The sequence below is a fragment of the Fonticula alba genome (genome assembly GCF_000388065.1).
Source record: "Fonticula alba strain ATCC 38817 unplaced genomic scaffold supercont2.12, whole genome shotgun sequence".
NCBI lineage: Eukaryota > Rotosphaerida > Fonticulaceae > Fonticula > Fonticula alba.
The window spans coordinates 284380-298352 of record NW_009242982.1 but is presented as its reverse complement, the minus strand read 5'-3'; the positions used below and the strand labels follow the sequence as shown (position 1 = coordinate 298352).

General features: G+C 72.1%; 2 protein-coding genes across 2 annotated transcripts in view; one reads left to right on the top strand and one right to left on the bottom strand.

Annotated features, from left to right (window-relative positions):
* H696_05600 (hypothetical protein) overlaps positions 1-1186 on the bottom strand; it is a 2516-nt gene extending 1330 nt beyond the window's left edge. Inside the window, exons 1-2 of the mRNA XM_009499415.1 lie at positions 683-1186; positions 18-552 (exon numbers count right to left, since the gene is read on the bottom strand). Coding sequence (XP_009497690.1) covers positions 18-552; positions 683-1117 — 970 coding nt within the window. The 5' untranslated portion in view covers positions 1118-1186. The remainder of the gene's footprint in view (positions 1-17; positions 553-682) is intronic.
* Positions 1187-2881: 1695 nt separating this feature from the next.
* On the top strand, positions 2882-13854 carry H696_05599 (hypothetical protein; the record flags this gene model as incomplete). The annotated part of the gene is made up of 15 exons (XM_009499414.1): positions 2882-3246; positions 3433-3613; positions 3828-4515; positions 4729-4896; positions 5015-5077; positions 5188-5482; positions 5693-5865; positions 5999-6865; positions 7207-7419; positions 7568-8509; positions 8684-8964; positions 9141-9337; positions 9521-9826; positions 10085-11399; positions 11712-13854. The coding sequence occupies exons 1-15, from the start codon at positions 3198-3200 to the stop codon at positions 13852-13854; spliced, it is 7881 nt and encodes a 2626-aa protein (XP_009497689.1). The 5' UTR covers positions 2882-3197.
* Positions 13855-13973: the final 119 nt, after the last annotated feature.

Sequence of the window (13973 nt, the reverse complement as noted above, 5' to 3'; positions counted from 1 at the left end):
GATGCCCGGGCACGTACGAATGGCACTGAGCATCTGGCTGGGGTTGGTGTTGAAGTACTCCGGACAGCCGGCGGTGGTGGTGGCACAGTCGGTGAAGCCCACGGTGACCATCTCCTGGACACTGCGCACGACAACGCAAACAATGAAGAAGAGGGAGGCGGTGATGGCGAAGAGGCTGAAGTGGCGCAGGGCGTTCAGGTGCCGGAGCGAGGACAGCGGCAGGACCACCAGCAGGGCACACCCGACCAGCATCCGGTGCGTGGTGGTGAAGGACATGCCGCCGGAGGTGGGGTCCGAGGAGGCGATCAGCGGGGCGATCGTGTCGCCGAAAATCACCAAGTAGGAGGTGGCCACGCCGAAGCAGGAGAGAATCATGCAAATGTCCGAGTAGAGGAGCCCAATGCGGCCGAGGGCCAGCCGGGCCAGGACACTGTAGGAGGCCCGGGACTTGAGCAGGGCCAGCTCGCCGCATTCGGTCAGCAGGTGGAGCGAGAAGATGGACCCCACGCAGACAACCGCCAGGGCCATCGGGCCGAGGACAATGCCGAGGAGCTGTCGGTCGAGCGGAGTGGGCAAAGGGTCAGGGCGCGTGGGGGGAAGAGATAGATAGAGAGAGAGAGAGAGAGGCGAGGAGGGGGCGAGGCGCGCCGCAGGCCCGGGGGCTGGTGTGGGTGACACGCACGCGCATGGCGAAGAGCAGAGACAGGAGGCCGCCGCCGACAATGGTGTTGACCAGGTTGAAGACGGAGAAGCGCATGCGCGCCACGCCCTCGGCCACGCGCAGGGTCGAGTCGCTGGGGACGATGTTTTCGTCGTTGAAGATGGTGCTCGTGGCGTCGAGGCGCTCCTGCAGGTCCGACTCGAAGTCGTACACGTCGCTGAACTTCTGCCCAGCTTGGGAGGCGTCGCCGGAGCCGGACACATCGCCATCCAGGAGGCTGGAGTACTCGGTTTGCGAGGGCCGCAGGCCGGGGCCCGCGTCGGACGCCAGCAGGCCGGGGCTGCCGGCGGGGGTCGGGTCGCCGAAGGGCCGGGCTTCCCCGGAGGCAAAGCTCAGCCCAGCCGTGTCGAAGGTGACCGACTGGTCATCGGGGGCAGTGTCGGAGGCCGCGGACATGGTGTGGCACGAAGGGGGTGTATCCTGCCTGCGCGTGCGTGGCTGGGGGTAGGGGGCGGGGAGGCGGGGAGGCGGGGAGGCGGGGAGGCGGGGAGGCGAGGGGCGTATGCGTGTGTGTCTGTGTGTGTGTGTGTGTGTGTGTGTGTGGAGGGAGGGCTTCTCCAGCCCGTGGGCATGGCGGGAGGACGCGTGGGCTTCAGTGTGTCCTGCATCCTGCCGGGCTCCCCAGAGGGGCGATCCGTGAGATCCCTGGGGGGGAGGAAGGGGGCGATGTAGGACGGGCGCAACAGCGCAGGGGGCGCGGCGCAGGTGTGCCCAGATGACTTGGGTCGTGTCTCTCCTCCCCCCGACGCGGCTGGCCGCGCAGAGGGCGCGTGAGGAGGGGGCGTTGTTGTTGTTGTTGTTGTTTTTGTTTTTCGCCGCCCCCGGGCGAGGTCGGCGGCACATCCCGGTGACATTTCCCGGCTCCCGGGGGGGAGCTATGGCTGTGGTGGTCGGCCGGCCGGCCGGGCCGGCAGCTGCGGCTGGGGGGAGATCGGGCCAGCATTTGGGCGAGGCCCCGGGTCCCGGCGGGCGGTTTATCCCCCGGGCCAGTTGCCGCCCGGTTGTATGGCTGCAAAAGCCGGCCTGAACATCAACAATACGCCCCCGGCCCGGGGGGCGGGGGGGAGCGCGGCTGGGGCGGCTGGCCGTTTCTCTGAAGATAATGCCAGGTTCATTCCGGCGGGAATTTTCTCACAGCCCGAGCCCCTCCGGACCTCGATGGGGTTGGGTCCAGGGCTTGGGGGCCCGCACCTGGCCCCCCGGGGGGGGGGGGGGGGGCGGAGTGCGGGGGCGGGCGACAAGATCGGCCCATCTTGGTGTGCGCGTCTGGGCGCGGGCCGCACAATCTTAGGCGAGCATGCGCGTGCGCGCGCGCGTGTGTGTGTGTGTGTGTTGCCGTGGCGGCATGCGCCGGGAGATCGGGGCCTGGTCGTGGGCGCCCCTCTCCCCAAAGCCGGCGGCTTGCGCCCCCTCTTCCCCGGAGGCATCCGCGCCGGCCGGGTGAGGGGGTGGTGGTCAGGACCCGCCCGGCGGCGAAGGGACGAAGGGGGGCCAGCCGGTGGGTGCGCGGCTGCCGGGCTGGCAACCGGGGACGGCTCCGGTCCCGGGGCGGCCGGGGAGCACCCGCGTCGGGTGATTCTTCGGAAGTCACCACCCAGGGTCATGATCACGCGTCGACCGGCTGGCACCCGCCAGCTGCTGGCTCGGCCGCTGCAGGGTGTGGCGTGCCTCGGGCCCCGCGCCTCTCCCGCCCGCCCCCGCCCCCCCGTGCCCGCCCCCATTTGCCCACTCCCTGCTTCCCCGGGCCCCGGTAAAAGGAATGTGTTTGTAGGCGCGACCCGCCCGGCGCCCAGCCGCCCGGCCGCCAGCCGGCCGTGCCCCGCCCTCGGACCAGCTGATACGCGGTGGGGCTGGGCGCCCACAGGAGATCGGGGCTTTTTCCTTTTTCTTTTCACGCTCCCGCGGTCTAGACGCTCCCCCCCCCTCCCCCCTCCCCCCGGACACGACTTCCGCCCCGTCCTTCTTGACAAGGGGCCCATGCTCCCCCTCTCTGTGCCAGGGCTCACGAGTGCCGGGGCGCATAGATGGGAGATACGCCGGCGGGCAGCCGGCCCCCCCTCGCCCGCGCCGCCCTGCCTCCGGCGCGCGATCTGCCCCGCCGGGCCGGACATTTGGCCCGGCTCCTTGGCGGCTACGGCCACCCCCCGGCGTGAGGTACCCCTCTCCGTCCTCCCTCCTGCCGCCCTGCCATCTACACACGCACACACACGCGCACTCCGCTGATCCTATTCCCTCCCCCCCCCCTCCCCTCTGCCGCGCGTTCTGACAGGCGAGTCGCTGCCGTTGCCGCTGCCGCCGCTGCCAACCACCCGCACTCCGGCTCGGGCCTAACGCCAGCCGGTCCACTCCGCCCCCGGCGCGCGCGCGCCTGGGCTCGACCTCGGCCTCGCGCCCCCTCCCTATCCTTTCTTCCGGCTCCCCTCTCTTTGTCTAGTAGTTCGCCGCCCTCTGGCGCGGTCTCCGTGATCGAGTGGCCATGTTGCTGCCTGACCTCGAAACCATGGGGCTTCTGCCCATTGACCTGGGTGCGTTCGCCCCTGTCTCGCCCTCCCTCCATCTGGCCATCTCCCCCCCCCTCGGCGCCCTGCCTGTTGGCGATGCGCGCCCGTCGCCTCCTCTTCTCCCCTGAGCCTCTGCCCACACTGATGCCGCCTTCTTTTTTGCCCCTTCCCCCTGGCCCGGACTCGCCCCTTGGCAACATGCGCACATAGACTCCGACGCCCTCGGCGGCTTCCCGCTGCAGGCACGCCGGGCCATTGTCCAATCGACCACCGGGTTCCTGTCCTGGTGCCCGGACATGGCCTTCCTCTCGCGGCCAGCTCACGCCCGCTGGGTGGCCGAGATCATTGGCCAGGGCTGCGCCCTGCCGGTTGCCGATGTCGACCTGATCAGGTGCGTGGTCTTCCTCTTCGGTGGCTGCTCTTCTGCCCCTGTCTCTCGCCCGGCTTCAAGCGGCCACACACCCACACACGCCACCTCCCCCTCGCTGCCGGGATTTCAACTCATCGGTCGCCCTCGCTGTTCGGGTGTCCGCCTGCCGGTCTCCCTCCTTCCCCCCCGTCCCCGTCCCCGTCCCCGCCTGGCCGGCGGTGCGCGCCCCCAACAGCGCCTCGGCCAATGTCTACGGACGGTGGCTGCTGGAGCCGGCCTTCCGCCCGCCGGCCATGGATCGCGACTTGCAGGGGTTCTTCTGCATGATTTTCAAGCACCTGTCGCTGGTCTTCCAGCAGCGCCACCGGGACGATCGGTCCACGCGAGCAGCGCAGCTGGCCGCCATCGCCGCGCAGAGCCTGGCCACAGCCACCCAAGAGGAGGCCATCCTCTCGGAGCAGACTCTCCGTCTGGCCGAGCAGGAGTCCGGCACCGGGAGCGAGGCGGCGGCGGCGGCGGCGGCCGCGGCGGCCGCCGATGCCGCCATCAACCTGGTGGCCCGGCCACGCGCGGCCGTGGCCGGGTCCGCTCCCTTCCCCCAGGCAAGCGCCTCTTCCCTCGGGTCCGGGGCTTCCTCCGGGGGGTCCTACTCGTCGATGCCGCCGCTGGCGCGCACCCAGCCCGGTCCCACGGGCGGGCCTGGGTCTGACGATCGATCCCCGGGGCTGGAGGGCCAGCGGCCTAGGCCGGGCATCAGCCCGGCCAGCATGGCGGCCCTGCGCCAAGCAGTTGCGCGTAAGCGCCAAGCCGCCAACGATGCCCACGACCGTGCTCTGCTGGCCACGCGCTTCTACCAGGCCTTGTCGGCTTTGCCGCCGGTGCAGGGCACCTCTGTCAGCGCGCACATCGAGGTGTGCAAGAAGGTGCGCTCCCGGGCCGGTCCCTTTGCTTTTGCATGGCATGCGCATGTGCATGTGTCTCTCTCCCCCCCCCCCTCCTCCTCCGGGGGTCCTGTTGCTTTTGCTGCCTCTCTTCCCGGTGTTTGGTGCTTTCTTCTCGGCTCACACTGACCTCCTGCGTTTGGCTGGCTGTCTCGGTTCCCCACTCGGCCGGGGATGGCCCCTCGCCATGTGCAGGTGATCGACATCTACAACATTTTCGCTCGCACCCTCGGCCGGGAGGTGGCTCCCCAGACGTGGCGCGTGCTGGTGCAGATCTCCCTCGGCGTCACGGATTACGTTGTCCGGGAGGATTCGCCCCTGCCGGCGGTGGTGGCGGAGGAGCTCTCGGCGCCGCTCTTCCGGGTGCGCTCTGCCCTGCCCTCCTGGCCTGCTCTCCTCCCGCAATGCCGGCCCACTAATGCCTTTCCAAACGCCCCTTTTCCGTGCGTCGTGCCCTCCGCGCGTTCTTTCCCCCTCGTAGAACCTGTTCGAAATCATGATCCGCTCTGGCCTTCGCGACTCGGACCTTTGGCAGACCCTGAAAGTACGCGGCCTTCCTCGCTCCCGCCGCCCACCCCTCCGCGGTGCATGTGTCGCCCCCTGGCTGACCCCTTGGGTGTTTGGGCACGGCTCCTCGCCTTCCTCCCCCCTCAGACCATGTTCCCTCGTTGGACGCACCACATGGTGGCCATCGTCCAGTGGAATCTGGTCACCATGTCCCTGTGCCGGTCGGTGTGCGCGCGGCTGTATGGGCTCCCCGTGCGCGAGGGCGGCCTGCGGGCCTCCCTCTCGGCGCAGTCGATGAGCGACAGCGGGGACGCTCCTGCCGGGCCGGCCGAGCCGGTGTCCAACCCCCGGAGCGAAGTGGTGGTCATCCAGTCGGGCACCAGCATGGTCATCATTGAGCTGCCGCTCGACCAGCTGTACTTCTGCTGGAATCGCATCCTCCGTGCGTGCCGGCCCCCCCCCCCCCCCCGGCGTTGCTTGGCCCCCCTGTTCATTTCTGCCATCATGCGTCGGCTCGGGCTCCGCACCGCGCTCTTCTGACTGTCTTGTCCACACACACACGCACACGCACACGCACACGCGCTCTCCCCCCCCCCCCCCCCCCCCCCCCCCCCCCCCCCCCCCCCCCCCCCCCCCCCCCCGGCCGGAACAGACCTGGTGGATGACCTATCTGGGCTCCGGTCAGCCATCCTGCTCGAGGCCATCTGCGGGATTGCGCGCTGTGTCAATCTCTTCCTTTACCCGTCCGTGTACCAGCGGTCGGAGATCGGCCAGGCGTCGCACTTGCTGTCCTTTGTCTCGGAGCCCCTGGACCCTGCACTGCAGGTACGGTGGCCTGTCTGTCTCACGCACATGGGGGCCCGCCGGTGGCCCGGGTGTGGGTGGTCACCCTTGCGGCGATTGTGCTCCCTTGTGCCACTGCTCTGACCCTGTGCCGGCCCTCTTTTTCCCCATGCAGCGCCCCGCCCCGACCAGCCCCGATCGTGCGACCATCTTGTCGATCTTCGGCCCGTGGCTATTCAGCGTGGCGCGCGGCCGGGCCCCGCTGGCAATTGCGGGTGCTCCGGGCTCGGCGCCGTTGGTGACGCCGGCCACGCGCACGCAAAGTGCCCCGGCCGCGTCGGGCGGCTCGTCCACGATGGCCTCCACGTCCGGCACCTCGCGGGTCACCTCGGCCCTTGGGCGCTTTGTGTCGTCCGACGTGTCGGCCGTGGTGTCGGCCGTGGCGCCCGGGGTCACGATGGGCAATGCGGCCAGCCCTCCGCCCTCGGCCCTGGTCAGCACCGGGGCCGGGCTGCTTCCCTCGTCGCTGCTGTCGCGTCTCGGCAATGTGGCCTCCCCGCCGGGAACCAGCAAGGCGGCGGCGGCGGCGGCCGCCGCTGCCGCCGCCGCCGCCGCCGCCCACGCGCAGCACTCCTCCGGGGTTGCCGCCCCCGGGGTGCGGCAGGATGATGATGATGCGGCGCGCGCCGTGGCCTGTGCCACACTCTGCCGGGTGTTCTCGCAGCCGTTGGTCGGCCGGCGGCGTGGGGTTGGCATGCCGCCCGGGCTCCCGCTCGGGGAGGCCGGGCCCAGCCGGGACATCCTGTTCCTGGCTCGGTTCTATGGCACCCTGCGCGAGGCCCTCGGGGGGAGGTATGTTCCCCAGCCGACCGACGCCTCGGCCGATGGCGATGCCAGCGGCCTGACCCCGCCGGCCGGTGCCGCCGGGCCGCAGACCCTCGCAGCCATCCTCCTGTCCGGGGTGTATCTCTTTGTCAGTGACCTCCCTGGTGTCCGGGTGCTGGTGCCGGACTTCCTGTTTGCCATGCGTCATGTGCTGCCGGTGCGTGTCTTGCTTGCTCCTTTGCCAGGGCGCGGTTCTTCCCCCCCCCCCCCTCTCTCTCTCTCTCGCTCGTTCCCTCTCTGGCCCCCTCTCCCCGCTCTTGTGTGTCCTTGTATCCATGGGGAGCCCGACACACATGGGCATCCTGCTTGTCGGAAGACGTGGCGTGCGCTGCGCACCACCTCCTCCCTCCCGGTCTCTCACCGCCCATGTGTCAACCCGCCTCTCCCTGCCGCCCCCTGCCGCCCCCTGCCACAACGGCCGCCCCCTGCCACAACGGCCGCCCCCTGCCGCAACTGCTGCGGGGCCGCCCCTTCCCCGAACAACACCGCGCGCCTCAGCTGTGTACTGTGGAGGTGCCCTTCGTGTCGGCGCCGCGTCTACAGCGGGCGGCCTTGCGGATCCTATCCACCGTGACCACGGTCCCCGGGTACCTCGGCATGTCGCCCATCCCGGCCGGTCTCGTCGACCGGGCCAAGCTGGACCTCGGGTACATGGCCCAGGCCACCACGGACACCGAGTTCCTGGCCTCGGGAACCAACTTCCAGATCCTGGTGCGTCTCCCTCCCCCCCCCCCCCCCCCCCCCCGCCCCCTCCATCGCACTGGCGCGCCGCCCACATCAGCATCACTCATCACGGCCCCACACTGGCTCGCTCCTGCTCCCCGCCGCCGGGGAGGGGGGGTGCCTTTTCGCGTCGCAGCTGGCGGCCATCTTCCGGTCGACCATCCTGCACCCCGGCGACATGTCGGCCGTGCTTTGCTACAGCCACCTGCGGGTGCATGCCTTCTTCCTGCTGCTGTCCAGCCTGCTGGTCCGGTGGCAGCCATGGTCGTCGGCCGTGGAGCCGGCCAACTTCCGGTCCATCGCGTCGGGGCTCTTTGTCTTTGTGGCCGATGACGCCGGGGCCACGCCCGGGCTGTTGAGCATCGTCTCGCTGGCCGTGGCCAAGAAGCTGCTCTGGCTGTCGGCGCACCCGCCGGTGTCGGTGGCTGCCGGGCCCGGCGGGGTGGGCGCCGGGGCGGGCGCCCCCGGCCGCACGCCCTCGCTGACCGGGGGCCCGGGGCAGGCGTCATCGGCGCCACCGACCCCGGTGTCGTCCACATTCGCGGCTGGCGGCCTGGCCACGCCGACCGGGTCGCTGGCCGGGCCTGCTTCCGGGTCCGGGCTGCTGGCCGATGGCCATTCGCGGGTGACCAGTGGCGGGTCGCTGGCCGGGCAGAGCCCGGCCCCGCTGCTGATGCACCAGCAAAGCCACTCGCAGCACTATCACTCCCTGGGCGGGTCGCCATATCCGGGATCCGGCGTGGGCGCATCCTTCCGGCATCTGAAGTCGCCGTCGCAATTGTCGGCCTCCTACTCGGTGCACTCGTTCATGCAGCTGGCCTCGGCGCTGAGCCCGGCGGTGGGGCCCGGCCTCGGGCCCGGGACCATCAGCCACACGCTCAGCCAGCTGCCCGGGCCGCTGCTCCAGACGTATGAGCTGGACGAGGTGGAGCTGTCGCTGTTGGCGGTGCTCGAGTCGCTGGCGCGCATGGGCGCCGGTCCGGGGGCCGGGCTCGGTGGGCTCGGGGGCACCGCCCACGAGATTGTCAAGGCCCTCTGTCGGTACATCGACAATGGCCTGCACGAGGCGTGCCTCAGTGTGCGTGTGTGTTGGGCCGACTGTCCCGCCCGGCGGGGGACGTGGGGGGGGGGGGGGGGGGGCTTGGCTCTTCCTTCTTTCGTGTTGGTGCGGTCCCTTCGCAGTGGCGTCGTCTGCCTCGGCTGCTGACTGCGGTGTCTTCGCACGCGGCCCTGTTCCTGTGGAATGGCGCAGGCCCGCACGACGCGTGTCCTCAGCGCCCTGGCCTGCCTGGCCACCTGGTGGGGCACGGCGGCTACTTCGTCTCCGCCGGCGGAGGATTCCCCCACCGGGACGGAGCCCGGGCGCACTGGGTCGCCGGCGGCCGCGGCCGCGGCCGCATCCATGGCCACAGCCACGGCCGCCTGGTCGCCGGATCTCACCCTGATGGTGGTGAGCATGCTGTCGAAGGTGACGCGAGCGGCCGGGCCGGCGGGCCGTGGCCCGGCGTCGGGGCCGTCTGCCACCGCCACCATGTACGTGCTCGCGTGGATCCCCTCGCGTTGGGTGTGTGGGTGTGGGTGTGGGTGTGGGTGTGGGTGTGGGTGTGGGTGTGGGCCGGCCGCCGCCCTTACTGATGTTTCCTGCATTTGCGCCTCCCACCCTCCTTCCCCGGACGCGGGCCTTCCTCTCTGGCGGCCGTCCCGCGCAGCCCATCCGACGGTGTGCTTGTCAGTCATGCGGCCCTGCCGGCGGAGCTGGGCTTCTTGGCATCGAGCTCGGACTTGGTGCCGGGCACCCTGCCCGAGGAGCAGTGGGCCGGCGCGGTAAGCCGGTCCTCCTGGAGCCCCTCCGGGGCGTACTCCACGCCAGATCGGGCGCTGGCCCTGTCGGAGGCCGTGGCAAGCGGTGCGTTCGCACCGGGCGGGGCCCTTTTCGCTGGGGCTGCTTTCTTGCCGCCGTTGCGTTGCCTGTCCGTGTGTGTTGGGGATGGCGGGGGGGGGGGGGGGGGTTCTTTTTGCCGGGGGGTGGGACAGGAGAAAAGGTGCCCGCCTCCTGCCGTCCTTTCCACTACTCACGCCTCGTGTTCAGTGTGGAATCGCGTTGTCTTCCACCTGGGGAACTTCCCGGCGGCGGCCGGCGTGGCGGCCGTGTCGACGCAGGTCCGCGAGCGCGAGGTGGCCGCACGCGTGGCGGCCGCGGCCAACGCCCAGCGCCCCCCGGCGAGCGCGGCCGGTGTGGTGGCCCACTCGCGCCCTGGCGTCCCGGCACTGGCGTGCAGCAACTGCCACATGTCTGTCGGGGCGGTGACCACCCCCCGCGGGGGGCCGGCCTCGCCGCTGGCTGAGCGGCCGCTGGTCGAGCCGCAGGACTTCGTCCGGTACTTCGCCATCAACGGTACGTCGTGCTGGGCGCCTCGCTCGGCTGGCGGGTGCCCATGGGTTCCCTTGCTGCTCCTCCGCCCCTGCTCGCCTCTCGAGGACAGGGGAGTTGTCTTTTTCTCTCTCTCCCTCTCTCCCTCTCTCCCTCTCTTTCCCTCCCCCTCTCCCTCTACTTCCCTGCACCGACAGGCGTCACTCGGACTGACAGACCTCCCTCTCCTCCTGCTGCCGGCTCCTTCGGTTTCTCCCGCGTGGACCCCCCCCCCGTGCACAGACCAAATGATTGTCGGCCTGGTGGAGCTGCCGGCGTCGCACTCGCTGGCCCACCGGGCCGGCCTGGCCGATAGCCTGTATCCGAATACCCTGGTGAATGTGCCGACCGGTGGGGCCGAGGCGCCGGGCGCCGGGGGTCCCTCGACACCGGTCGGTGCGCGGGCGGCGCCGGCGCCGCCCGGGCGCCCCAGCGAGGGGCCCTCGGTGCTGGTGATCATTCGCGATGTGAATGGGTCCTACGCCTGGTCGGGGGTCCTGCGTGCGCATCCGCTGGGCCTGGGATACCAGCGCGACGCGCAGGCCGGGGCCGATTCGGCGGACGGCTGGCAGCCGCCCCTGGGCAGCCCGTCTGCCTCGATGATTGTGAGCGCCGCGCGGGCGGCCCTCGCCAGCCAGGGGGTCCTGTCGCCGAGCGGTGGCGATGGCAGCCGGGCCTCCTCGGCGGCCGGGTCGCCGCGGGCTCAGGGCCGCGCGGGCCCGGGGACCGGCGCCCCGGCCGCCCCGCGCGTGCGTCTCGACATGCCGGTGCGCTATCTGGAGGTGGCGGATCTGCTGGGGATCCCGGTCGAGGTGCTGGGGGCGGCGCTGACCCCGTCGGGGCTCGGGCCCGACGCGGCAGCCGACGACCCCGCCACCCGCACCGGGGCCCTGCTGTGCTGCAGCTGCCGCGAGGCGGCCGAGCAGCAGGGCCCCCTCACGCCCGGGGGGTCACTGTCGCCGGGGCTGCCGTCGGTGGCGCTGACCGGGCTGGACAGCCCGCCGGCTGGGGGCCCGAGCTTGGCCTCGGACCGCCGGGGCGGGTCGCCCCCCTTGGCCGGTGTGCCGGCCAGTGCCCTGCCGGCGCACTTGCACCCGGACCGGCCGGTGGTGGCGGCACGGCGGTCGTCGCTCCTGCACCAGGCCCTGCGCATTGACACCTCGCCGACGCTGATCAACCGGGTGCTGGTCGGGTCGACCACCACGGCCGATCACTTCAACATTGCCTCCTCCACGCCGCGGTTGGTGGCCGAGTCGCAGAATTCGCCGGTCCTGCCGGCCGGGCCGGCTGCCGATGCCGGGCGCGAGCTGGTGGTTCCCATCCCGGCGGGGGCGACCGCCGGGGCGGGGGGAGCCGCGGCCCCGGCGGTCGCCCCCCCGGGCCTGGTGGTCCCGACGGCCTCCATCCTGACCGATGGGCAGTACTTGGAAATCCGGGCGGCCATCTCCCGGCAGTATGCCCGGTCGCAGCATCTGACCGGGGCCCCGGGCTCCGGCGTGGCTGGGCCCCGGCTGTACATCACCCCGGAGGAGGTGGTGGCATCGCGCGCGCATGCCAGGTGCGCGTGACCCCTGGGGGTCCTTTTTTTTTGTTTATTTTCCTTTCCCCCCGCCAAGGGGGGGTTGTTGGCTTCTCGGCGAGGCCGAGCGACCTGTGTTCTTCTTTCGTCGCCCCCTTTCTTTCTGCGATTGCTCCATCTTCCCCTGACCATATGACGATGCTGACGATGCGGATGATGCGGATGATGCTGATGATGCTGATGATGCTGACGATGCTGACGATGCTAATCATGATGACGACAACGACGACAACGACGACACAACAACAACGACGCCGCTGCTCCTGCTGATGATGATCCTCTATGACACAGCACCCGGCCGCGGCCCCTGTGCCCGGCGCCGCCGGATCGGTCGACCCACGCCGGGTTCCTGACCGGGCGCCGGCTGCTGGCGCACCTGGGCCTGCTTCCGCCCTCGTTGGAGCGATCCAAGGTGACCCCCCTGCGGCTGGATGGGCGCCTGCTGCGGGCGCTGGACATGCTGGACTCGACCCCGGTCCGGGCGGCCCTCAACCTGCCGGTTCTGTATGCGGAGTCGGCCTCGGTGTACTTGACCCCGGAGGAGGGGGCCTCCGGGGGTGCCGGCGGCGGCGGCGGCGGTCCACGGCCGGCGGCGGCCCCGGTCCCGGTGAGCCGGCTCCTGCGCGGGCCGGCCACCGCCCGCGGGCGGGCGGAGTTCTCCCAGTTTGTGGCCTCCCTCGGGTGGCTGGTGGACTTGCGCACGCATGTGGGCCACCGGGGCCCGGCCGAGCTGTTCGAGTTTTGCGCGGACCTGGCCGGGGATCTGGCCGGGTCGGGCGGGTCGCCGGTGGGCTCGGCGGCCAGCACCCCGGGGGCCGGGGCCGGCGGGGCCCCGGTCGCCGGGGTCCCCTACTATGCCGATGCCTCGGTGGAGGCGGTGTTCGTGGTGCCGGCCCTACTGGCCGGGGCGCGGGCCCGGCTGACCGCGGCCCTGGGCCCGGAGAAGGGCGACCTGCTGGAGCTGGCCAGCGTGCGGGCCTGCCTCGGGGCGGTGGCCATCGTGTGGCTGGACGACCCGGCGGAGTTTGCGCGCTTCGGCCGGGAGGTCCTGCTGCCGGTGTTCGGGTACCAGGTGGTGCTGTTTGTGTCGCCGCTGGCGCCGGGGGCCGGCGGGCCGGCCGGGGCCGGGGCCGGGTCGGCCAGCCACGATGCCGGCCTCTACCGGGTCCGGGTGTGGAATGTCCACACGGATCCGTTTGCCGTGCGCCGGGGCCTGGCGGCCACGCTGGACATGGATGCGGCGCTGGCGGCGTCGGCCCTGTCCACCATCGGGGCCACCCTGGCGGTGGCTTCGTCGCTGGCCGGGCCGGAGCCCGGCGGGCTGACCCGCCGCGCGACCATGGACAACCTGGCCGGGGCCGTGGTGGCGGTCGGGTCGCCGGGCGGCCGGCGGTCCTTCGATGGGCCGGCCTCGGCGGTGGCCACGGCCACCGGGGGCGCCGGCCCGGCCACCACCCCCGGGGCATCGGTCGATGGCCTCATCGAGCCGAGCTCCTTCTCGCCGGTGCCCATCGACCCGGTGGCCATTCGGGGCCGGGGCCGGAGCGCGTCCGGGGCCGGGCCGGGGCTGGTGTCGCGGGCCGGGCGCCTGGCCGACCAGACCCCGGCCCAGTCGATGCACAATCTGTCCCCCGGGGGGCTGGGCCTGGGGCCGGGGTCGCCGGTGGGCATTCCGGCCGCCGACCCGGCCGGGCTCCTGGGCCTGCCCGCGAGTGGCGGGGCTCTGAATGCGTCGGTGTCGGTGCCGGCGACGCTGGACCGCCTGGCGTCGGGCCCGGCGGGCGGCGGCGGCGGCGGCGGCGGCGGCGGCGGCATCGGCATCGGCGGGCCCCTGCCGGGTGGCATGGTGTCGCTGTTGGACATCCGCCAGTGGCCGGGAGCAGCCGCCATGGCCGAGACGCCTGGGCTGCTGGCCGGGCCCCTTGGCGGGGGGCTGCAGCCGACGGCCGACACGCACGACCTGTGGCCGCTGGTGGCGGAGTTGCACAGTGCGCCGGTGGCCACGCCGCACCTGGCCGATGGGGCGGTGCTCTCGCGCCGGGGCGTCGGGGTGGCCCTGCGTGCGGCGGCCATCCATGCATCGCTGCAAGTGGCCGCCGGGCCGGCTGGGCGGTCTGCACAGCCGGCCGAGGGCGGCCCCCGGGGCCCGGCCACCCCGTCGCAGCAAGCGGCCGAGGGTTTGAGCGGGGCGTTGGCGGCGCTGGCGCAGCCTGGTGGCGGCCGGCCCGGGTCGCCGGCCGGGGCTGCCGCTGCCGGGCCGCGCCCGGTGTCCCCGGCCGGGGGGCCGCGGTCGGTGCAGCAGGCTGTGGCGGCCGGCCCGGCCACGGCCATCGCCACGGCCGGGCCGTTGCAGCACCGCCGGGCCATCATCGAGGCCTGTGTGGCACAGAGTCGCCTGGACAATCACTACATCCACTACTTCGGGGTGCAGTGAGGGTGCGGCGGGGAGCCACGTCTGTGTGTGTGTGCGCGCGCGCGCTTGTCGAGGCCCCTCTCCCCCTTTGCGTCGATGTTCCTCCTTCGTCCTTCCCCCCCCCCCCTCCCCCGTCCCCC